The sequence below is a fragment of the Ylistrum balloti genome, unplaced genomic scaffold (genome assembly GCF_031769215.1).
Source record: "Ylistrum balloti isolate Yb309-2 unplaced genomic scaffold, AGI_CSIRO_Ybal_v1 Utg370228, whole genome shotgun sequence".
Classification (NCBI taxonomy): domain Eukaryota; kingdom Metazoa; phylum Mollusca; class Bivalvia; order Pectinida; family Pectinidae; genus Ylistrum; species Ylistrum balloti.
In genome coordinates this window covers 164,440-190,962 of record NW_026782189.1, presented here as the reverse complement: position 1 = coordinate 190,962, position 26,523 = coordinate 164,440, and the positions used below count along the sequence as shown (strand labels likewise).

The following is a 26,523-nucleotide window of genomic DNA, read 5'->3' as shown; positions in this document are numbered from 1 at the left end:
ATCCTATATACCAAACAGGGTGACTGAATATGTAATTATACGATATCCCAGACACGGCTGACCAATAGAGGCACTAAGTATGTAATTTCCACATAGATAAAGTCAGCTAAAGTGAAGTGTCAGGCCCTTACATCACCGACGAGGTCTGCAACTATTTAATGTCAAATCGCTTTCCATAATATAGCAAAGATGAGCTAAATTCTTGACGAACGAATGTATGTATGAGAGTGCCAGTATGGGCACAACGAAGTGTGAAATAATAATGCATTGTCGACATGTCTATTAAAATGAGTCATATGATTCAGATAAAAAAAAGTAACCATGATTGTATCGTGTTATCTGTGTTTTTAGGCATGCATTTAAATCACACAAATTCCTTATACTTTGAGCTATGTGAGTTATCTCCCTTCTTTTTCCTCTTCGATGCATAGTAACACACTAACACATACATTTACGGATTGTGTTTGTTTATTATAACGAAATGATTGTTCTGATGTAGAAACACAGCTAAATCCATTGTCCACATGGAACTTTGGTAAACTTTAACTGTGTTTTGTGTGATAAATACATTAATCTGTAAAATCACTACATCTTGATGACAGTTGAGGGGAAAGGTTGCGAAAGAATCGAAGTGATAATCTAATCCATTGTCTCTTACTTAGATATAACGTTAACCTTACAATAATGTCACATACCATCCGAAAAATTAGGTCGATGGTTTCTTAGATATCATTATGACCTAATATCTGTCACAGACATGCGCAGACAAAGCTTACGGGCTGGCTCAAACAGAGTAGATATCGTTGTTGTCACTTCTAAACTTTTGCAGATAGACAGAATGTCGTCCGTTACATCAACAGATGGAGTATCTCAAGACACAACCCCTAATAGACATTCACGGACAAAGGTTATAGACATGTCCAAACAGAGTTGTTATCTGTTTTTAGACACACGAAGAAACAGTATATCACATGTTTTTGTAATGTATGATTGACTATGAGTGTTTGTATCACAGATTGCTTATTTGTAAGATATCGTCTCTGCTAACCAGTGCACTGGAGCTGTTCAGTGGTCAAAGTGAAGGAAAAAATAAATAAGGATAAGAGACACAAGATCACTGAACATCAGCCAGGGGCATAACAGGCATGGCAAACTGGGAATGGCGCACCCCGATAGGGTACCTAGGGCTGTTTTCCATGTGAACTGTCACTTTTTCTGGACTGTATCTCCCGGGTCCTGGGAAATTATCTTTATCAGGTACAGGTTTCGCCTTGGCCCCTAGACTATATGAAGGCCCTCGGTTTTTCGTGAGGCCTGGATCATGTGCCCCGTATGTAGCTGGTCCGGGCGTTTTTGCCCAGTCTGAGGAAAATCCACCGTACGTATTTTTCCCTAGTATACTAGAAGCTGGTCCTCCGTTCCTGTGGGGTACTCTAGGTCCTATTGTAGAGGGTAGGGAATATGCCCCAGGGGAGGGGGTTACGTCGATACGTCTGGGAGATGTTCGGGGACTGAGACTATACTTTGGAGAGTTCTTCTCCCAGAGTGGGGCCATGTCGGTATTGTAAGCTGCAGGACCCGGACTGACATCACGTCGTTCTGCAGGAAAACGCAATATATTAAATTCTGAATAACAACGATAAAGGTAAAATTCAGTTACTATTCATTATCAACTGAAGTTAAAAATTATTTTTACAATTTGTCAAAAATCCCGCTTTAATACCACTGATTTTATTTAGTCACTTACTCGGTGTCTTCGGCCTTGCTCCCAGACTGAAGGATGACCCGGTCACGCGACCTTTGTGTGTCAAGTCACTGTCTAAATTGTAGGCCGGACCCGGACCACTGGGCCGGAATCCTGGAAAAGGCAAGATGTGTTCAAATGTTATCTTATAATACGAACATCAGATGGGGAATAAATTGGATGATTTTTTTTAGTGAACTGTATTACAATTTTCAAATGACCGCACAGGTCTGTTTAGTTTTAAGGTCAATAAGAAAACATATGAGTCACATTGAAAAATATATACTTTATTTCAAATAACAGATACGAATCGAAGTTCAAGAAATTTCTTGATAAAAAAAAATCATCATGATAATGACATAGAAACGTTACACAAAGCATGGTAGGATGAATAGTTCATTAATTCAAATTTATTCTGTAATTATTTGAATTCGATTCAAATGATATTATAAAGATGTATAATAAGACTGTGGAATGAAAGTGATTTTTCAGGCCATGGCAGTGAATGGTGCGGCATCAAAGGTCATATTTCTTTAAACATTAGATGATATTTACTTCTATTGATGGAGGATAGTGAAAACCATAGGTACTTGTAAAATTATGGAAGCGGGCTCAGGAAATAAACTTATACGTAAAGATTGAAATACCCCATTGTCAGCCTAACTTAATGTTTAAAGCTGGAGTCTACTTCTGATAATATTGCGTACACAGTCGTTCTAATGTCGATACCGTCCACACCCAGCTCTTTCAAACCAACATATTTGTTTTAAAATGTCGAAAACATGAACGATGATGCTTCACACTAAGGGTAAAAAAAAGCACTTGAATACGAATTCTAGGTTCCAACTACTGCACAACACAAGTGGTATCCCGTTGGTCGCCTCCTTGAAGGGCTGAGTGTATACTTACACCAGTAGAAAACATGTCTTATTGTAAAAACAAACATTTCACCTTTCTCGTCGAGTTGACTTTCGTATATCCTTTGGGATTTGTGTGTTATTCTTTCTATTTTTATTTCTGGACAAATATTGAAATGGGATATATATCGATTTCCGAATGAGCTGAAAAAACAATCTGTTTAATGATTTAATGCCACAGTGTCGAGATCCTATGTGTTATACAAACTCTATAGTCGGACGTGTAAACTGCGGATGATTATTGTTCTACCCTGAAGTGTTCTATAACCTATTCTTCAAATTGTCAAGATATTTGTTCTGTGTTGAAACAACATCGCAGGTCACGGGGTCCTATTCTGTCGTCGAGTGCTTGTAAACGACAACGTACCCATCTGCTGTGTGGCGAGGGTGCGCTCGGGAGTCTACAGAAATTTCCTATGTAACGTTGAACGTCTACAGGGAATTTCCTATGTAAGGCTGGATATCTGGAGCGAACTCCTACATAAGGATGGACGTCTACAGGGATTCCCTGGGTAAAATTAGGCGTCTACAGGGATTCCCTGGGTAAGATTAGACATCTACAGGGATTCCCTGGGTATGGTTAGACGTCTACAGGGATTCCCTTGGTAAGATTAGACGTCTACAAGAATTACCTAGGTAAGGATGAATGATTAAAGGGATTTCCTATGTAAGGTTAGACGTTTACAGGGAATTCTTATGAACGGTTTGACGTTTGCAGGGAATTCCTATGAACGGTTTGACGTTTGCAGGGAATTCCTATGAACAGTTTGACGTTTGCAGGGAATTCCTATGAACGGTTTGACGTTTGCAGGGATTTCCTATAAACGGTTTGACGTTTGCAGGGATTTCGTATGAACAGTTTGACGTTTGCAGGGAATTCCTATGAACGGTTTGACGTTTGCAGGGAATTCTTATGAACAGTTTGACGTTTGCAGGGATTTCCTATAAACGGTTTAACGTTTGCAGGGGTTTCCTATGTATTCAGAAATCATGAATATAAAATGTCTTCTGCTTTGAGCGGTATTTTGAACCCTGTAACTGAATCACGTAGAAGCAAACGAGCACTTACTGAATTGTCTGGAGCCGAATGAGAATGACGGCGCTCCTCTCTTCGTCTGGTCCGTCTCTTTGGTTCCAACCGTCGTCGGGAGGTTGTATTTGGCCGGACCAGGACCTGCAGAGAGAAGAGATATTACAGACACACTGTAGTAATACTGTACGAGACATATCTATCGCAACCCGTCGTGTAGTTTTATCTTCATTTAAATCGTGGAATCTAATGCTTTGAGGCTGTGAAAATTGGTTAATAAAAGTGAACACAGTTTAGCGTGGCAATATATCTCTACCTTCATATTCTGTCGGTCATCAGAACAAAGGAAGTGGATCTCCAGGGACCTTTCCAATGTGAATAGATTTACTCATTACTCCACAGGAGAATTATATTTTGTAATAGAGAGTTAGAAAATAAACATCGTTATGTACAAAATATAAAATATGAATGTTACATGTGACAATGAGCACGAGGTCAGTCATTTAATTTACTAAATGATATATTTATACATCACAAATTTTCTGTCAAGAATGTAACCATTGTTACGATTCTGACACTGTTCATTAATATAACCTGTTCCTAGACACCATCCTCAATATCAATACATAGTCTATTCCATAGTAATACATTTGTCATGCTTGTTTCATCCAGCTGTGGATGTTATGTGTAGTTAATTGTACCGAGAATACCAATAACATTGTCATATAAAAGATCTGTAGATTAGTAAAGCTTACAACACTGAAAAGTGAACTATTACATTGCTTCCTTGTTAATTAATTTACAAGTGATTGTTTCATTGACATATAAATTACAACTTGATTATTTCTACCAATTTCCAAATGTACTGTGGATTTCGTTTACCAACTAGTCACAGCGGATGCAAAGTAAGAGTTGTTTGGATACCTGAGTAAACACTGAGCACAGATCTCATTCTGATGAAAGTGAATTACATCTGTAACGAATATTTTCCAACTTTCTTTTCTTATCTTGTCCCAATAAAAGAGGCTGCTAGAATTATACGATAACGATATCAGCTTGTCGTCATATTTTCATTAATCATAAAATCGGACATACGAGCACTCAAGAGTAATTTTCTATAAAAAAATTCGGGTCTGCTCTACTTAGCCGTTTCCAAAACAGCAGCTTACATGTGTCAACATAAGACATCTTCATACATGCTTATATGTCTACGACAATTATATTACATACGACTTGGGGTCATTATTTGATATACATGTAATTTACATTTCCCGTGAGTAATTCCAATCATTAACAATTTCTTTTAACTTTTACCGCCAAAATGGTTACGTATTTAACATCAATATTCTTTAGTTTTTTTTTATCATTGTACACGTCAAGCACGTAAGAAGGGACTCGAAGGTAGGGTATCGTGTTATTCATACGTAGCACGTTTTTTATGCCCCCCCCTCCCCCACCTCTCCCCGGATCGAAAGATCAGAGGCATATTGTTACTGTGTTATGAATTTGGTTCTCTGTTGTCAACTTTAATCTTGCCCATAACTATTGCACCGTAAGAGGTATGACATTCATATCTATTATGCGCCTTTCTTGTGACAAGACCTTTCCGGTGGTACCAAAAACTTTGACCATGTGGCCTTGACCGTGATCTTTGACCTACATTAAAAAATAACATTGGCCATTAATATTGCACTAAAACTGTACAATCATTGCCACAATGAAGACATAAGTGTTTCACAAAGTGTGCATGCATCTGTAATGTCCCACTTCAGAATTTTGTTGAAACCGGATGACGGGCCCCCATGCCATGCGCGTAGCTGCCTTTACGCAAATATCGCTACGCTGCGTGAAATAAGGTCGAACTGACCGCATCATAAGAGATTGAGGTCACAACTGGTAAAAGATCACTGTCCAAACGTCCGTACAATAAATCTGATCTGACTTGTGTTTCTTTGTGGTTAATGCTATTACCGAAGTATTATAAATCTAATGCTATATATACATAACAAGTGAAGTTTGGTTAATCTCGCGCGAGTCAACCAGTAATACACATTAATATAGTGCCGTGGTTTTTATAGATTACACAAATCTAGCTTTATTATAATATATCTACAATACATAAGTAGTGATCTTATAAGCCAAATAGGTAAAACTTGACGTGATTATAACAAATATATGTACTCTGTTCAGAAGCCGTGATTTTACAAACCTGTGTCATATATGTAAACCTTGACGTGATTATAACATACACGCATTCACTGTAAGTTAACCATAGTTTTACACACTTGTATATAACATACACATGCTAACTGTAGTTAACATTAGTTTTACACACCTGTTTATAACATACACAGGCTAACTGTAGTTAACATTAGTTTTACACACCTGTTTATAACATACACAGGCTAACTGTAGTTAACATTAGTTTTACACACCTGTTTATAACATGCACGCATTCACTGTAAGTAAAGCATAGTTTATACACCTGTATGAAACATACATTAACTGTAAGTTAACCATAGTTTTATATACTTGTATATAATGATAACTGCGTTAACTTTACTTTACCTATAAACATTTATCTGTTATTCATAAGACACATAATTACACGTACACACACAGTATGGAATATATCTTTCTTGTCTTATATCTTGGGGAATCATACGTGTATGGGATAATGCAACATACCCAGTTCACGCGTACTTTACAGGAATTTGTCTCACCTGTCTGACATGTAATTGTGCCTGTCATTGATGTATACGTACATATAAACACGTAGGTATTCATTTATTAGACACGAGGATCATTAAAGTTGTTAGCATTAACTTTTTATATAAAATATTTTCCATCATCATCTTCATTTTTACCTCAGAGACGACATCATTGAACAGGTCACACATAAAAACGTACATGTCGGTATTTAAGTATATCAATGTATGTATCGATAACAACGCACATAATTCTTGCAAGTATGTTTTATACAAAAGTAAGGTAAGTGTTGGCTGTATTCAAATCTGTAGATTTTTCCAGGTGTTTATTTTTGACTTAACGCTGTTTAAGAAATATGGAGTAAACACTCGATACAAATCCTTACAAATAGTCAAACTGCACGAGAGGAGACCCCTGATAACAGCGACAACAGTCACTCTTTGTGATAACGACCGTCAATCAGAGTTTTAACTTATCTAGCACGTTGTTTGTCTAACATGAAGGTGATACATTATTACAAGTGTTCAAACTTTAACACCGGAATCCATCATGGTACTACCCTATCTTTATCGTTATATAACTTTGCCACGTCAGTGAGAAGCCAGGCTGTAAAGACTGAACTGTTTAGGGAACGACCCACTGTTGGTACATGTTAGGTTGATATCGAACCTTTGTTACAATGCGCTTTATATACATAACAAACACCAGTTGTAAACAACTACCCTGCAAGTTACTTTGATTATACAACAAATCGTATCCTTTCCTTTTTATGGTAGACTATGGTGACTGGACCCAGTATAATGTGATCTGGTGGAGTGTCCGACAGAATACGACTCTGGTAACATTAAAAAGTCGGATTCAGTTCCGCTCTATCCCAGCCTCCCACAAACATCATACAACTGCCTAATAAAGAAACTTCATATTTGATCCAATATTTGTTTCTATACTCTTTAATTCATCTGAAGCAAAGTAGTGATTTGAATCTCGAGGCGAATCTATATATATGTATATGCATGTTGCTACCACCTTACTAAAGTGCTTGTAAAAGGCTTTTGCACAGCGCAATTATTTCCCTAGACTTAGAGACTCTATTATATACAGTAAAGTTCAATTTCTTTATTTCCAACTGCAAATAAAATACAGGATAAATATGCATTCAGGTATAATATTTCATTCGATGACCATAAGATGGTGGAGAACATAACAATATTATCAACATGCTGAATGAAATGTATAATTATTGTCAGTGGAACATGTAATGGAACATATACACAATTGATCAGATATTTAAGATAGAATTTCTGTTAAACGTAGCTTCTATCAAAAGCTTACGAATTTTTTTCTGTATTTGCACGAGAATAATTAAAATCCCCATGAGCGACGGAAATAATAAAATTTGATATATTTTGTTCGGAGCTGTGAGTAGACCGGGCACAACAAAATGAAATGGGTTTCATTCTCCGTGTCATTACTGTTGCAGAGAAGACACTGCCGTTTAGCCCTTGGAATGCTGTTATACTTGCCTGTTTCTATACTTAATAATATGTGATTGTAACCTATACTTAGAGAGGATATTTTCACAGTTATATAAGTTAAAGACTAGGAGAGATGAATGTATAGGACACATGATTATCACGGTTTAAATATTGGTTTAAACAATATTTTATTTTCAGATTTTCATTTACAACATACACATACACAAATTATAAAATTGAAAATGGATCTGGCAACAAGATTATAAATCTTATATTAAGCCATCTCCAAAAAAAAAATATATTATAAATATTGAAGGCATCTAAAACACCTAATAGATCAATATTCAATCAATAAACGTAGTTTACTAGATATTTTCCGCATGGAACATTGGAGAAGCAGTACATTCATATATATATACTACATAGGATACGCCAGAGATATGAACTGGACACTCAGTCACAATCTATGGACCAAACAAGTCATTCAATTATTAACGCCTGAAGAGATCTCGAGTATTGACCGATGACTGATTAACAGTACGGACATGCCCTCGTTCAGTTTACTTTCAGTTATATCTATCAATATATACAATTGCTCCCTATAAAATATGCATGGCCACTGTGAAGCATGTTGAACAGGACTGGGAGGTGGTGATGTACTTGTACTACTGACCAAATAGCCTGGCACTGCCTTCCGGTGGCTTTGGAAAACTCTTTAGCACAAACACACGGTGCACAGAAGTGAGTTCCACACGAGTCATTTTGTATTTACAATTTAAATATAACCTAACTGACATTGTTGGTGCCTTCTGAATGCTTGACCTGTTACAGGTAATTAAAAGTAAAACGTCATGCAATAACGAACACAAATGAAAGGTGATTATATATACATATATATCTGTACGCTGATTTTAATAACTTTAGAATGTCTAGCTGAGGCTCTGATGGGCGTGCCAATGGTAATGATATACGGGTTGTGAACATTGGGTAGAGGGTGCATTTTATACCATGTCTGGTATAGACAGGTACACAGGTGTTGATACATAAATGTACAAGCGGGATGTACCGTATCTGAAAATATGGTGTGTACAGGATTTGTGGAATCAGGGAGTTACTTCCGCGCTTTCCACAAAAGAGACTGAAACACGCGGTATTCTGATCTTTTCCTTTCCTCCCCGTATGCTGTTTCTTTCGGTGTTACTCTTGGTTTCCTCTCTAACACCTGTCCCCAAATGACCCTGGCTGTTACGAAGACGTTTAACCCCATGAAATGAAACAAACAGGGTAGTTATTATGTTTATTGGTAGAAAGCTCTTAGTTCTTCATTGGAGAGTAGACGAACCTACTGGGATTATAATGATATTCACCTCTCTCAACTTAGTAACTAGCAGAAAATTAACATTCAAGTTAAAACCAAAATGGTTTGTCTACTTGTTTTGCGATATGCGTACAACGAAATAGAAGGGACTTAAAAAGTACGACAACCGACTAATGAGTTGTGAACCTCATATTTAAGGATTTGACTTTTGGCGGACATGTTGCATATTTTTTCAACATACTTCAGTATCTATACATTTTTTCCAACGATGTTTAAGGGCCTCAGTGCCACTTTTAAAGAAATCCATTTTTGACCGTTCTGAAAGTCCTCCATTGCATGTATGACGTCATCATCTGACGAAAGTGGGTGCCGAAAATGACCTTTGTCAATTTTAGAAATAACAGTGGAACAGTACAATTTTTAGAGATTTTCGAACCACTGGAGTTTAATATTCTCTCTTAATTGCTCTAAGAAGTGATGCAAAATATTTGCCATTATTAATTTGTCCCTTTTGCAGATATTCAACCATTAGAATATTATCAGCATCTCAGAAAACCGAGGCCATAACCTTTCCAGCTGATGAAATAGTTTTTGTTTGTTTAGTGGGAGTGAACCTTGGTGCTTCCATTGTTTAGACTGTTGCTTGACCTCTGGGGTGAAATGCTGGACCCATGTTTTATCCATAATCACAAAGCTCTACAGAAAGTTAGAAGGATCTGCCTCTGCAAGAATCAGATTAGCATGCGAGAAAGTCTGCCAGGTGTGCTTCTGATCAGCTATCAGAAGTCTTGGTAACCAATGGGCTAATAGCTTTCTCATTGCGAGGTCTTCTGTAAGAATACAATATACTCTCTCTATGAAATGCTAGCTGTACTAGCTGTAAATCTCTCTGTAACTTGCCTGTCAATCAGAACAATATCATGGACATCATTGGCCATTTTTGGGGTTGCAACAGTGATAGGAACTCCAGGACGGTCGTAATCCCCAAGGCTCTGCCTGTCACGCTTAAATTTCGACATCAACCTTTTCAAAAAGTTTTTTAGTTAGCATGGTGGTAATTACGAAGTTAACTAGTTATTTGAGTGGAAACTGCAAAGTTGTTAAGTATTCAGTTAGGTGGTACCGACGAAGTTCAGTAATTAGTTGGGTCATAATTACGAATTTACCGGTTGGTTATAGGTGACAACGGCAAAGATTAGGAGTTAATGATATGGTATTGGCGAAGTAGGTTAAGCTAGTTATCGAGGTAGTTACGACAAAGTTAACACGTAAGTAAGGTGGTAACAGCGGAGTTTACTAGTTATCTAAGTGGTAACGACAAAGTTAACTAATTAGTGAGATGGTAACGATGAAAGTAGTTATAGGGATGAAAACGCCGAAGTCAACTGGTTAATGATGTAGTAACGATAAAATTTACAGGTAACTGAAGAAGGAACGACGAAGTTAAGTAGATATCAATGTGCAACTACAAAGTTAACTAGTTAGTGATTAAGTAACGATGAAATTTACAGGTAACTGAAGAAGGAACGACGAAGTTAAGTAGATATCAATGTGCAACTACAAAGTTAACTAGTTAGTGATTAAGTAACGATGAAATTTACAGGTAACTGAAGAAGGAACGACGAAGTTAAGTAGATATCAATGTGCAACTACAAAGTTAACTAGTTAGTGATTAAGTAACGATGAAATTTACAGGTAACTGAAGAAGGAACGACGAAGTTAAGTAGATATCAATGTGCAACTACAAAGTTAACTAGTTAGTGATTAAGCAACGATGAAATTTACAGATAACTGAAGAAGGTCATCAAGGTGTAACAGCGAAGGAAACTAGTTAGTGAGTTGTAACGGCGAAGGTCACTAGTTAGTGATTAAGTAACGATGAAACTTTCAGGTAACTGAAGAAGGAGCTACGAAGTTAACTAGTCATCAAGGTGTAACAGCGAAGGTAATTACTTAGTGAGTTGTAACGACGAAGTCAACTGGTTAGTGATGTGGTCACAATGAAATTAACTAGTTTTCAATGTTTGGTTACAAAATCGTAAAATTATATTTAAAATGATCCAAGGTTGTTGATATAATAGAAACTAATCAATTTGTTACAAGGAAATGATCGAATAATGAATTCCGTGGCAGGCAAGACCGGGACAGGCCACAGGGACAACGGTAGCAGATTGTGTTACAGGTACAACACCCTCTCAAGGTTCATAGCGTTTGTCCAATCCGTGATTGGATTTAAAGACCATAAACACTTCTTTACAAATTAAGACATTACCACAATATTGGCGTAACCATTCCAATCGGTTGTCAGAATAAAATATGATCGATTATCTGATGAAAAAACAAGTGTCACATTTCCGTTCCTTACCAACAGCCAAGCTGTAATTACCAGGGAGATTATATACAATATAATGATTTAAAACTGTTTAACTGGCTCTATAATAAACATATTTAACTGAATATAATTATTTTGTTCTAAATAGAAAATAAGAAAAGTATAAGGGTGTATAAGTGTGTTGGTCGTGTTTTCTTTTTAAATGAAGACAAGCTTCGATGTATACTTCAGAAAACTAAATGTGTTTTTTTATAATTATTTCTTCTTGAGATAGAAAATTTAAATTCTTTAAGTTTTATCAATGTTTTCAGCTTAAACAATACATGCTATAGACTTCTGAAAAACTTAAGAACAAAACACATAATGCTGTAATTTAACTTTGCTAAATATGGCGACTTACCTTTGAAAGGGATTTTAAGAGGCGTTTGTTGAGAATACCGCGGCATAGTTGTTTGTATGGCGTGCCCTGATTCAGTGGTTGGAATAATCCGGACGATCACAAACACCTTGGCCAAAGTTTGGAGGAGCAGAACACTTCCATGTTAGGTGTGTTACATTGCGGTGACCAGAGCCTCAATGTCGATTTCACTACCTCAGTGTATATATATATATTGTAACACTATAATACAATTACCATATAAGTAATCCAAAGGCCGCTTGGCCAAGTATGGTCAGTTTTATACCACCAAAGGCTTCTTACGGGTACATTCTAAAAGAAGGACATACGTGATTTTGGAGTGCTTGTCATTTATCGAATTCCTTAGTAACACCAAGTATTTGAACTGGCCGGTATTTAGTAGAAGATATAGTTAAAGGGCGACGTTGAACCTAACCGATCTTTGTAGCAAAGACGTGTGTCGTTCTATAGAAGGCAGGACGGACAAGGTTAGGTGTTATTGACAGAGTCTATAGTCAAATAGACTCACAAACACTCGTAATCATCGCCACTTTACGTCAATAAATTAAATCGACATTTAAGTAAGATACAGTTCAATATTGTCGAAAGCACCCAGTTGATATTGTTCGTGTATAATTTAAATAAAAGTTGAAGTAGATAGACCGATTTGTAGGCACGTGCGTCGTTTTTCATGACAGGGTGTGATAAGTTGCCTCAGTTCGGTATCCTTATCGTAAGGCTAGTTCCGGAAGGCATAAAGCCAGGATCCTATTGATGGACGGGTTTGGTATGGTACTGTAGGAAGGGTCTTTCGTCTTGATGACAGGTGAAATTTGAGTTTTTTTGATCGATAGGAAAAAGAATGGTTAGTGTTTGTTTTTACAGCTTTAATATCTATGCAATAACCAGAGTCATATAAGGACGGGTCTCAAGAGGGACACAAAGGGTAAAACAAAAAAGTTAAGGCCGAAACGAAAGTACCGAAAGTGTTGCAATGGGGACAGTAAATCCTATCTCTTTAGTGTATATAACACGAGGGGGTACCTTTAGCTTATAGTCGCCTCATACTAACATGCAGTGGAATACAATTACCTTATTTTGGCTCTCCTAAACAGAACGCACTGGAGAAACTTTTCCCGGTTTGCAAGGGGTTGTCTCAATAATGTCTGATGAAATTGATACTTTGTTGGTCACATTCCAAAAGAAAAAAAAACTTTCTAGAAAAGTGCAGTACATATCAACTGCTTTCTTCAGTTTACCCTTGTAAAGTCGATCTACTTAACACTTAATCAGAACTGTTTCTGATACAAGTCTTCCAACTGACTACTGCAACGTTATAAATATAGAAGTTTGGCCGCCCAGTGTTAATAATCGCACTAAACAGCCGAATTAAATCCTACATGATTGTAACAGAGATTATCAGTCGTAACCTGTTGATCTATAATCAATGATTGATCTGGATTAGATCCGGGCTGACCGCCGGATATACACTTGTGGGAATGGTATTAAGCTCGTTAGATACAAGCTGTATTACGGTTCCCCACTGTAACTTAAATTAAGATTCTAAACAGAAAGTACATACGATGGTAGAGCAGTCGATATTGCCTGTTTGATGTACCGTTACAGAAAAACACAATGATATAACCCACGACGTCACTAGAGGTGTTTGTATTATTGATGATAGTTTTAACCTAACACCGGAAACAACTACTCGCGAGATTACATATGTACACAATCTACTGAAAAAATACAAGGTTGATCTTGGTCTACGATTCTGAAAGATTCACGAAACTAACTCTTAAAAAACCCACAATGATTTAATAACATATAGCAAAAGTAAATCTAGATATCAATACTTGAGACAGCATTGGAAATGAAAGTCGCTATCAATCGATTACATCAAGATTTAGGTAGACAAACATATGCCCAAAATATCTGCAGGTCAAGCAGTGGTTCCCATTGGCCTGTTCCCGACGAGGTTTCGATCTCTCGCAGCACCTTGACATAAACCTTATCATACGGACGATAGAGTATATAGCTATCACGCCTTGACATAACTCTTATCATACGGACGTAAATGTATATAGCTATCACACTTTGACATAACCCTTATCAAACGGACGTAAGGACATAGCTATCACACCTTAACATAACCCTTACCATACGGACGTAAAGGTATATAGCTATCACACCTTGACATAACTCTTATCATACGGACGTAAGGACATAGCTATCACACCTTGATATGATCCTTATCATACGGACGTAAAGGTATATAGCTATCACACCTTGACATAACCCTTATCATACGGACGTTAGAGTATATAGCTATCACACCTTGACATAACCCTTATCATACGGACGTAAGGACATAGCTATCACACCTTGACATAACCCTTATCATACGGACGTACATTGTAAATGTATTGTTATCACACCTATCATACGGACGTTAGAGCATATAGCTATCAAACCTTGACATAACCCTTATCATACGGACGTAAGGACATAGCTATCACACCTTGATATGATCCTTATCATACGGACGTACATTGTAAATGTATTGTTATCACACCTATCATACGGACGTAAAAGTATATAGCTATCACACCTTGACATAACCCTTATCATACGGACGTAAGGACATAGCTATCACACCTTGACATAACCCTTATCATACGGACGTACATTGTAAATGTATTGTTATCACACCTATCATACGGACGTAAAGGTATATAGCTATCACACCTTGACATAACCCTTATCATACGGACGTAAAAGTATATAGCTATCACACCTTGACATAACCCTTATCATACGGACGTAAAAGTATATAGCTATCACACCTTGACATAACCCTTATCATACGGACGTAAGGACATAGCTATCAAACCTTGACACAACCCTTATCATACGGACGTAAAAGTATATAGCTATCACACCTTGACATAACCCTTATCATACGGACGTAAGGACATAGCTATCAAACCTTGACACAACCCTTATCATACGGACGTAAGGACATAGCTATCAAACCTTGACACAACCCTTATCATACGGACGTAAAGGTATATAGCTATCACACCTTGACATAACCCTTATCATACGGACGTAAAAGTATATAGCTATCACACCTTGACATAACCCTTATCATACGGACGTAAAAGTATATAGCTATCACACCTTGACATAACCCTTATCATACGGACGTAAGGACATATCTATCAAACCTTGACACAACCCTTATCATACGGACGTAAGGACATAGCTATCAAACCTTGACACAACCCTTATCATACGGACGTAAAGGTATATAGCTATCACACTTTGACACAACCCTTATCATACGGACGTAAAGGTATATAGCTATCACACTTTGACACAACCCTTATCATACGGACGTAAAGGTATATAGTTATCACACCTTGATATGATCCTTATCATACGGACGTAAAGGTATATAGCTATCACACCTTAACATAACCCTTATCATACGGACGTTAGAGTATATAGCTATCACACCTTGACATAACCCTTATCATACGGACGTAAAAGTATATAGCTATCACACCTTGACATAACCCTTATCATACGGACGTAAAGGTATATAGCTATCACACCTTGACATAACTCTTATCATACGGACGTAAGGACATAGCTATCACACCTTGACATAACCCTTATCATACGGACGTACATTGTAAATGTATTGTTATCACACCTATCATACGGGCGTTAGAGTATGTAGCTATCACACTTTGACATAACACTTATCATACGAGCGTTAGAGTATGTAGCTATCACATCTTGGCGCATACGTTATCGTGGGAACGCAAATGTATTGCTGTCACACCTAGACATAACCCTTGTCACACAGACGTTAGATAATTACAACAATATCTTATTAGTGTGATTGTGGTTTCCCGGGGCTGTCGTGTTTGTATTGAGTAATTCAGGTAAAAAATCTCCTGGAATATTTGAACCAATATAGCACTGACATAACCTTGATAGATTCCCAGATATCGGTCAGTCGTATTAGTGTGATACCGCTAAGTGAAAATCTACATTAAAATGTAACGGCGACATTTAAGAACATTTAGACTGAGGTGTTTAAACTTTAATGGATTCCAGAGAGAGATACTTGGTCAGAACTAGTAATTATAACACCCTATGTAAGTATCGTGTTGTCATACCTAGATAACCTCAATTAGTCATTTTCGAAGTGCTCGAGAAAATATTTTAATATGTAAGAAATAACAGGCCTTCATTAAAAAGTATATTTTACCAATTAAACGAAACTACAATTTAAATTAATTGGTATATTTGATAAATACAGGGTAATGTGTATTTTTTTTCTAAATTCATAAAACAAAATCAACAGTATCCCTTTGTAAACAACAGTTTAGACCTATATTTCTTGAAACGATTCCATCATTTAAAATACTATAGTTAAAAGTGAGAACGGGAAGTTAAAATGTCATGTAATAAGAATCCTTTTAGGTTGATCACGTCACAGACATAACTATGTGAGACAACTATACATATTATGTTTAGTTACACAGTGGTTGTTCACGTCACAGACATAACTATGTGAGACGGCTATTACATCATATATTTAGTTACACCTTGGTTGTTTACGTCACAGACATAACTATGTGAGACGGCTATACATCATATGTTTAGTTACACCGTGGTTGTTTACGTCACAGACATAACTATGTGAGATGGCTATACATCATATGTTTAGTTACACAGTGGTTGTTTACGTCACAGACATAACTATGTAAAATAGCTATACATCATATGTTTAGTTACACCGTGGTTGTTTACGTCACAGACATAACTATGTGAGATGGCTATACATCATATGTTTAGTTACACCGTAGTTGTTTACGTCACAGACATAACTATGTGAGACAGCTATACATATTATGTTTAGTTACACCGTGGTTGTTTACGTCACAGACATAACTATGTGAGACAGCTATACATATTATGTTTAGTTACACCGTAGTTGTTTACGTCACAGACATAACTATGTGAGACAGCTATACATATTATGTTTAGTTACACCGTGGTTGTTTACGTCACAGACATAACTATGTGAGACAGCTATACATATTATGTTTAGTTACACCGTGGTTGTTTACGTCACAGACATAACTATGTGAGACAGCTATACATATTATGTTTAGTTACACCGTGGTTGTTTACGTCACAGACATAACTATGTGAGATAACTATACATCATATGTTTAGTTACACCGTGGTTGTTTACGTCACAGACATAACTATGTGAGATAGCTGTACATCATATGTTTAGTTAAACAGTGGTTGTTAACGTCACAGACATAACTATGTGAGACGGCTGTACATATTATGTTTAGTTACACCGTGGTTGTTTACGTCACAGACATAACTATGTAAGATAGCTATACATATTATGTTTAGTTACACAGTTGAAAATACATGAAAATGTACGATCTAAATTACGACTGGTGAAGATTATCGGGAAGTTTTGTGGTCTGCACAATGATATCGATAACACTTCATTAAACTGACCAAGTTAGCACCTAGTACCTTTTCATAGCTGTCCGAGTAAGTTTGTTCCTATTTTTCCTGGTATCATATTGTGAACGAATATTCTGATATGACAGTATTTACATGATTGTTTGTGTGTGATAAACACCTTCCGTTATGCAGTGCATTTTATAATATTTTCAGTAAAATAAGTTTTTGATTAAAGCCACAATATACGTAAAAATCACTATAAAAAACAAACTTTATCTTATTTTCCCCGTAATATATGTAACAAAACAAATACTTTCCTTTAATTAAAGAAAATAAAACTGACTGTTTTCAATTTAAATAAAAATTGAAAAAAATCGGAAAATAAACAATGTGGGACCCACAATAATTCATACATTACCGCTCGTAGCGATGACATTGCGCATGCGCATATTCCGCGTGTGTAAACATGTCAGACACAGTGCAGACGTCCACCAGTCGCTTCCTTTTTTTCCAATCATACATCAGGCCAGTTCTGAATTTTTACGTTATAATTGTGCGTCGTATCGTTTCTAAACTAATTATTCCTTCTAATAATTTCCTAAGGACTGAATGTTTATCACAGGAATACCTCAAGTCTACGACAAGACTTCGCAAACAATGTTTGTAAACAAAATCTTACCGTAGACATATCTGCATGTGCTTCCTCTTTAAGTAGAAACCTCAACTCTCGCGAGATCGGGTCATGAACTTTCCGACGTGGTTCGGCAACAATCGTAATTTCGATGGCGGCGTGTTTAAAATGGGTGTGTGTTTACAAACAGCGAGTTTCAACTGCTCATATATCAATACTTTATGCACAAAGTCATGGTAACTATTGTTTGAATAACTTAATTCTAACTACATCTTAGAGAATATATCAATAATTATGTGTGATTTTACACTAAACTTTTGGTGCATGTTACGTATATTGGGGCTTTAAGGGCAGGGTTTAGGTTCTACTAATAAGGTTTAGGGTTCTAATAACCAAAAATCTGATGAAGTGTTATGAGGGACGTGCTACACCAAAACCTGAGCAAGGGTTTCGACGGACTTCATACACCAAAACCCGAAGAAGGTTTATGAGGGACGTCCTACACCAACATCTAAGGAAGGGTTTTGAGGGACTTCCTACACCAAAAATCTGAGGAAAGGCTATGAGGGACGTGCTACACCAAAACCTGAGGAAGGGTTATGAGGGACATTCTACACCAAAACCTGAGGAAGGGTTATGAGGGACGCGCTACACCAAAACCTGACGCAGGGTTATGAGGGACGCTCTACACCAAAACCTGAGGAGGGGTTATGAGGGACATTCTACACCAAAACCTGAGGAAAGGTTATGAGGGACGTCCTACACCAAAACCTGAGGAAGGGTTATGAGGGACGTCCTACACCAAAACTTGAGGAAGGGTTATGAGGGACGTGCTACACCAAAACCTGAGGAGGGTTTATGAGGGACATTCTACACCAAAACCTGAGGAAGGGTTATGAGGGACGTGCTACACCAAAACTTGAGGAGGGATTATGAGGGACATTCTACACCAAAACCTGAGGAAGGGTTAAGAGAGACATTCTACACCAAAACCTGAGGAAGTGTTATGACTGGGCTCCCTATACCAACATCTAAGGAAAGGTAATGATGGACTTCTAAATAATATTTTATTGTGGAAAGTTTTGAATAACACTATGATATCCGACTCTGTTAATCGTTAAGAGAGTCACGTCGATATAAATAATGCTAATATAACTAAATACCTCTGTACACACATGGTGACGTCACTACCAGAACAACACAAGTAATGTGCCTACCGATCAATCAGGGTATTGGACTTGTATGTACTCACAATGTCAGTCATCTTTATTCTTGTGTTTGTTTTTGCTCTGTCGTTCTTCCTAACGACTCATCAGTTGGGATATTCCGGAAGTGTTATATTTAACATATATTTAGTGGTAATTGCGAGTTGTAATTTAATTGATTCAGGGCAAACTGTACACTTTACACATGTTTAATTAACTGGAAAGTTCAATAACTAACAGATTGAAAAATATTGACTATTTAGAGTATACATAATGACACAAATTAGACCCCGTGATTTGGTGTAGTCAATCGGTGGAGGTTTTCTCAATTGTATCCTGCATAAATTTTAAAAGAAGCCAATCGAATTCTCCTAATACGTTGTGTATTTAATACACTGAGAACTTTGTTACTGACCGAGATCGTGTTCACCATCAACTGAAAACTAAAATCATACATTTCCATGCAACCTCAATTTTAACTCTCGAAAAAATAGCCTGCTGTCCAAGCCAGTTAAAATATTTATCGATAAAATTTGTTAAAATGAAAATACTTATTCATGGGCATTACTTCTACGTTTTAGTATGTATGTGGCCAGGTAAGTTATAAGGAAGTCTTTACTGTAATGTGATCATAAGAAACAAGGTTTGAATCGGAACAAGAAGCCCCAGGGCTTTAATGGACAACTTACTATAAAGCCCTGCAGACTTGAAATCCTTTTCCTCAAGCATGCTACTAAACAAATAATGACCCAAATCATTTTACTTATTGAAAGAAAGCAATTTTAAGTTTCTAACACATTTGACCCAAGTGGTCTTGAAAGTTGGTCAAGGCTAACATTTAAAAAAATTGTAGGAACCATACAGGTATTTTCTCTTGTCGGGGACGGGATTCATCATATAAAAATGGGTGGATGTAATGTCATAGAACCGAGAGAGTGACAATGTTACCAACGACAGAAACTCAAACAAAATCCACTGTTAAATCTTAAATAGCAGGAAATTCGTCAAAGAAAAAAAAATTTTAAAAATAATAAAAAAACACGTTTGGAATAAAAACGAAACGGATAGGATTTGTCCATAAAGTAACTTTCAACGTTAGTATTCGCAACGTTTTAATTTGTTTCTGTAAATGTTAATGTCATATTGTTTTGTTTCCATACTTGGTCGTTATAGCATTTAAACGTTGGTATATAACGAGTTAAATTTATATACATGGTTGAACGAAGTATGCCTGGGTGGACAGCCTCGCGTGATTTAGCTATGATAAAAACTTTACAACTGTATGAGCTCTCACTATTTACCGTGAAACTGAATGCCGTTTAAATCTTTGTTCGTGCCTTTTAAAGTCACAGCGAGATAGCATGACTGTCCTGATTTGTAATTCATGGTGATCAATCTTACAGTTATTGCCTGTATGTTGTGAGTAGGACCGACACCACGTTTCCTTCTGGCGATTTTCGAGGTCCTCTTGTTGGCGAGGAAGAAAAGTAAGCAAGTAAACATATACATTAAACACATTTACACAAATAGTATAATTTAAAATGGCCGAAAGATTAAAGTAACGAAGACATGTTCAATAACCAAATTAAGAATTTATTTTTCAATTTTCTTCTATATATACTGCATTCTTCTTAAGCTTTCCTCTAATCACTGTCCTCGTTGTTATACTTCTTAGTGACTTTTTATAGCCCGGATCGAAAGATCGGGGGCATATTGTTTTTGTGCTGTCTGTTTGTCTGTGTGTTTGTCTGTCTTTCAACTTTAACCTTGCCCATAACTATTGCATCATAAGAGATAGGGCTTTTCATATTTGGTATGTGTGTTTCTGACAAGACTTTTCCATTGGTACTGAATTTATTCACCATGTGACCTTGACCGTGACCTTAGACCTACATTTGAATTTTAACATTGACCTAAACTATTTCATCTTAAGAGGTATGGCTATAATATTTGTCCCACTTCAGAATGTTGTTGCAATCGGAACCATCCTGTTTCATAAACCTATCTTGTTCCATCATATAACGGACACCTCAATGCTCTATTGAATTCATCTCTCGAAAAAAGGTTCTTTTTGAAATTTCGGGATGTGACATGGAAGTCATGAGGGTTCGGGAGTTATCATCAGTACACCCCATCTGATGTTACGAGGTGAGGTTTTAGGAGTTACTACATTACACTCGTTAAGTTTTGAGGTTCCAGGAATTGTTGGTGGAGTTTTGAGTTGCTACTTTAGTTTTGAAGTTCTTGGAGTTCGGGTTTAAGTTTGAGGCCCCCGTCCGAGAGTTGTTGGTAAAGTTTTGAGGTTTTGGGAGTTCGGGTTTACATTTGAGGCTCTCGTCCGAGAGTTGTTGGTAAAGTTTTGAGGTTCCGGGAGTTGTAAATGCTATATACAAATGTATATAATCTTGGATTGTGTTCAGTACCTAAGTTCACAATGTATTTGTAGCAGTGATATACTATGGAGTTTGATTATATATTAATAAGATTTGTTATTTACGGAACAGTCTCCATATTTGTTATTGCATTTTGTATGGTGTTACACGATTTTTATACAAACGGCATACATCACGTTAATCTCTGCTCCACTAAGGTTTAATCTGAATTAACATTCCACATCTACATACCTCGGACTTGACATACGTGAGATCTAAATCGTGGGTTAGTTCACGTGCCGATATATCAATCTTTAATTTATGTAAATGTATTTCAGAATTATAATTGATTTTGCCGACACACTTTCCGTTTGCTTGATATGTTGTTAAAGATTCTGTAAGAATAAACATCATGCTATATTTATTTGGACAGTTGTATACCACCATACACAATCACGAGGAGCAAAAGGAACACAGATCTGGTTATCACATACACCGCCGAGTGACAGATCAGACGGAGTCTGTGGAAACATCGATATTTGTTTATTGTATCCGTACTGACTATATTGTTTAGGATACAAAAGGTACACGGGAAAAATCATTTATAGTCACGATAATATATTCCTCTTTCAGAAATTGCGTATACTAAGATTCTTGTTCCTAAGACTTGTGTAGTACAGACACTGTAACAGTGATACAGAGGATAGCTTATCCTCAAAGACAGGACGGTGCCAGTATGTAACTAAGTAGAGTAGAATACTCAATAACGGTTATAAATGAGAAGAAATATGTCAATGAGCCAATACATAAAGGGCAATGAACAAAAAATAACAATGAACAAAAACCTATATTTAGCTGTGGTAATAACCGGTACATAAAAGTGAGAATTATTCACATTGACAAGATAAAAGAGCAAGTTAACTTAGATCTGGTAACAAACTTGTCAACGTACAACGTACAATAGAACAGTGTTAAGACACATGAAATATTCTACAGTACCACCGCCAACACACAACAATCAAATCTCGAAGTGGAAAAACAAAACGAAACGAGAAGAACTACTGAATATAACATAACTCAGCATTGGAAGAAAGGAATGTATTCTTCTTATTAACATCATGCCAAGTTGCACGTGCGTGAGGGAAGAACTAAGTATAGGGTAACACACATGAGTTGAATCACCGCTGTCTCATATATTGTTTTCGCCAGAAAAATATAGACATGTTAACAGAATCTTATTTCAAACTCAAGTAAATTTAAGATTAAGAAAAAAAGGGGAGAATAAGACCAAGTTTTATGGTGCGTTCTGCTTTGACGATACCTTCTATGTAAATCCAGGTCGATCCAATTAAGTAATGTCATTCAACATAAACGGGACCACCAGGCATACTAACATTAGACACGCCCAACTTTATATCGCATAGTAGAATGCATGGCTTTCCTAATAGAATTATTGTGACGCCATTAAACTTTTCCAAATCCTGCATTGCACTGCATTCCTCAAAACCATCTCTTGTGCGTTTATCTATCAGCTATCGACGGAAATCTTGATGTTAGGAACAGGTCATAGAATCAACTGTGACATTTTTATACCAGAAGTTTAGAAAGCTGACCTGTTGCTAGGAGGCAGGAATGCTGCTATCTAGAAATGGGCAATTTACAACAAGAAAATCGAAATTATCAGGCTTATAAGACATCAGCGCTCAACCAAGACGAATTTAGCCTCGATACTCAACCAAGACGAGTTTTGACTCGATACTCATCCTAGACGAGGCATATATGTTTGATACTCAACCAAGACCAGTTTAGCCTCGATCTCTCAATCCAGACGGACATATGTTCAATATTCCACCAATATGAATAATGAAACTGAAATACTCGTCAAGGATGGGTAACAAATATGAAAGGTATTATTTAACCAATACGACTATTCGATATGGACCTTACAGAGTGAATGACGCATACCAAACCTCCTATTTCTCTTGTCTCTGTGGGTAGTAGATCACTGATCATTCCTTTCTTCTAATAGAAAACGAGTTTAAACTCTTTTCATACCAAGGTCTGAATACATACACCTATTTTGGCAAGTTGTAGGGAACTTGTTTGCTTCTTTTGTTTAGTTCAACAGTAAAGTTCAATACTAAATGACGAGAAAAAAAGTACGACAACTGAAACTACACTTACCCTGTGTTTGGTAATGTAGCAAAGTAATCAAAGAATGTTCGCAGTCTAGATTTAAACCATTTGCACATTTATACAGTATTTACCTTGCAAGCGTGTTACTTTGAAAGTTTATTAACGAGATCAACATTCAATAACTTAGACGTTCGAGTGTTAAAATGTTCTTTTTGATACAGAGAAAGATTATTTTTTCTTAACAGAATGTTCGTCATATATGTACAAACGGCACAATAAAAAAGGGATATGTGTGTTCATTATTAATCAGAATTCGGACAAATGTGCCCTGGTCAATTGAGCCAGTATTAAGATCGAGTCAGAGCATTAACATAAAACTGCTCCCTTTGTGGATTGCTCTAACATAAATATTTGCTTAAAGGACATATTGTATTTATACCTGAATTAACTAAGAAAGGTATGCCAACCCTGTACGCCTCGAGAGTACCAACACATACCTGCTAATCCCTACAGGTAGGAATTATCAGACTAGTACAGGTAGCTCTAGCCCTCTCATCAATACACATAAACTATTACCAGCCCATTTAGACTTTTAAGAAAACAAACATGTCGTTTTAACTTCCTTTGAAAACATCTGATAGTTGGGTTTAATGAGTAGGCCAAACCAAATGATAATGACCCGCAGTTGTGACGAAGAATCAAATGAAAATAGTCCAGACTATAGAGGAGAGCCAAATGAGATTAGCCACTGCTGACAACGAACAATATTATCATAGACACTGGTGACGAGAAACCAGAGGATTATAGCCAGGACTGCTATGATCGGCCACACACAAAAACACATGATTGAGCCCTGACTTAAACAATAAGACAGTATCCATTCAGGAAGAAGCTAATTACCCCAACATAATTAGGTCTCTGCTAACAGAATTTTAGAATTGCAACTCAAACAGACGACCCAAAAATAATTGTTTCCAAGTAGATCTATATTCTTATACGAAAGGTATTTCGAAATCTTAATTTGGTAGTTAAAGAAGTATTTCATATGTACATATATCTCTTCCCATCCTTAAATGACTTCAGATGTTGATATAACGTTAAACCATACAGGACCATACCAGTCTTTATATTTGTACACAAAAAGCAGACCAACGAAGTGATTTACACAAAGACCCCAACATCTTTAGATTCTTCGTAGTCTTAAATTTTCACTTGATGCTTTCTTGATCGTTTCCATTCGATATACTTACAATAATTGGAAATTAAGGGAATTGACAAGCTGCTCTGTTGTAGCTGCTTACCTCGATTGTTTACAACGTAACAAACAGGGACGTCTTTCCACCAAGCTGTATGACAAGTGTGATGAGTTCGATTTATTTTTTGTGATTTTACCATATCTAGATAGCAAAATACCTGCTTACCCAACCTAGTGATTACATGATAAGTTTAAGGAGAGCGTTACGGTCTTCGTAATGATCTCATTGAGAAATGTTCTGTTTCCTTACATGACATGAAACTAGACGTTATTTATGTTTTTTAATATCGGTGGTACAACGGTTTACTTTGTTCTCGCCTGAGAACGTCACATCACTTACTTGGAATAACCAAGATTTATATGGCGAGTGTCGTTGATGAGGTAGGAGACGCTTACCCTTCCAAAACACATGGTCTTATTGTTATTCTTTATGTATTTTTGTTTGAAGTGTCTCTGGTATAAACATTTTCTATGTTCATATTTGTCAAAAGTGCATACGTTTAGATTCTGTTGACATGTCGATATTTCATATGTTTTTCTCTGATAAGTAAACATCAGAGGTAAGTTTAATGTAAATTATCTGACAAGTATACATCAGAAGTAAGTTGTATGTACATTATCTGACAAGTATACATCAGAAGTAAGTTGTATGTACATTATCTGATAAGTATACATCAGAAGTAAGTTTAATGCACATTATCTGATAAGTATAAAGTGATAAGTCAGAAGTTTCATGTAAATTATTGAGAATGTATCAGAAGTTTGTTTTTAATAGATGTTTATTTCATGTCAAGTAAAAATTTTCGATGCAATAAGATAAATGTAAAGTTAATACATACTCTAGCGATAATAAACAACATCATATATATCTGACAATCATATGCGCTCCTATGTTTGGAACATTCCGGTAAGAAAAACACAACAGAGTCTGTGTAGTTTATGGGGAAATTGATACTGTACCTGGTATAACCTGTTGTCAGATGACAATGTAGTCCTAAACAATAGGTTACATATGTACACGTTTTAAATCGGTTTTAAGATAAAGTACTAACCTGTGTATTCGGCCATAACCATAATCCTCTTCTTCTCTCCCTTCACTTGAATATCTGGCGCCATTTTAACGGTTTTTTGTCCTTATTTAAATAATTTGTTTTTATTATAATTTAGCAGGAGAAATCCAGATCTGCTTTAATAGGTAAAACTTTTCCTTGTAAACGCGTTTTCCATGTACTGTAATTGTTTGCTATGGACTTCTTCTCTAGGAACGCGAGTTCACACACTATGCGTCCCCTTTACTCACACACGCGGGATGCTGCCCCGATATGTCCTGGTAACTAAGGACGCCTCAACATGCTGCGCGTGAGCTTGGTACCGGGTGGATGTCACTTGCAGAGAACTGTGATCCACTGAAGCAGGCCCTACCCTTGACGGCGTGATGTCCGAGAGAGCTAGTCACACCACTTACTTGTAGTGTATAGTCTGTTCAGGATT

At 36.7% G+C, this 26,523-nt stretch overlaps 1 protein-coding gene across 1 annotated transcript; it reads right to left on the bottom strand.

The window, feature by feature from the left end:
• Positions 1-1,114: 1,114 nt before the first annotated feature.
• Positions 1,115-26,148, bottom strand: LOC132551968 (outer dense fiber protein 3-like). The gene is made up of 4 exons (XM_060216113.1): positions 26,085-26,148; positions 3,731-3,835; positions 1,748-1,858; positions 1,115-1,599 (listed from the first exon to the last, which is right to left on the bottom strand). The coding sequence occupies exons 1-4, from the start codon at positions 26,146-26,148 to the stop codon at positions 1,115-1,117; spliced, it is 765 nt and encodes a 254-aa protein (XP_060072096.1).
• Positions 26,149-26,523: the final 375 nt, after the last annotated feature.

Bases quoted from the DNA above. Each gene is read 5' to 3' on its own strand.
- LOC132551968 (XM_060216113.1), bottom strand. From the start codon at position 26,148: ATGGCGCCAGATATTCAAGTGAAGGGAGAGAAGAAGAGGATTATGGTT. The intron at 3,836-26,084 runs GTTAGTACTTTA...TTCTCTCTGCAG, and splicing joins GGTTATGGCCGAATACACAG to GTCCTGGTCCGGCCAAATAC. The intron at 1,600-1,747 runs GTAAGTGACTAA...GTTTTCCTGCAG, and splicing joins AGCAAGGCCGAAGACACCGA to AACGACGTGATGTCAGTCCG.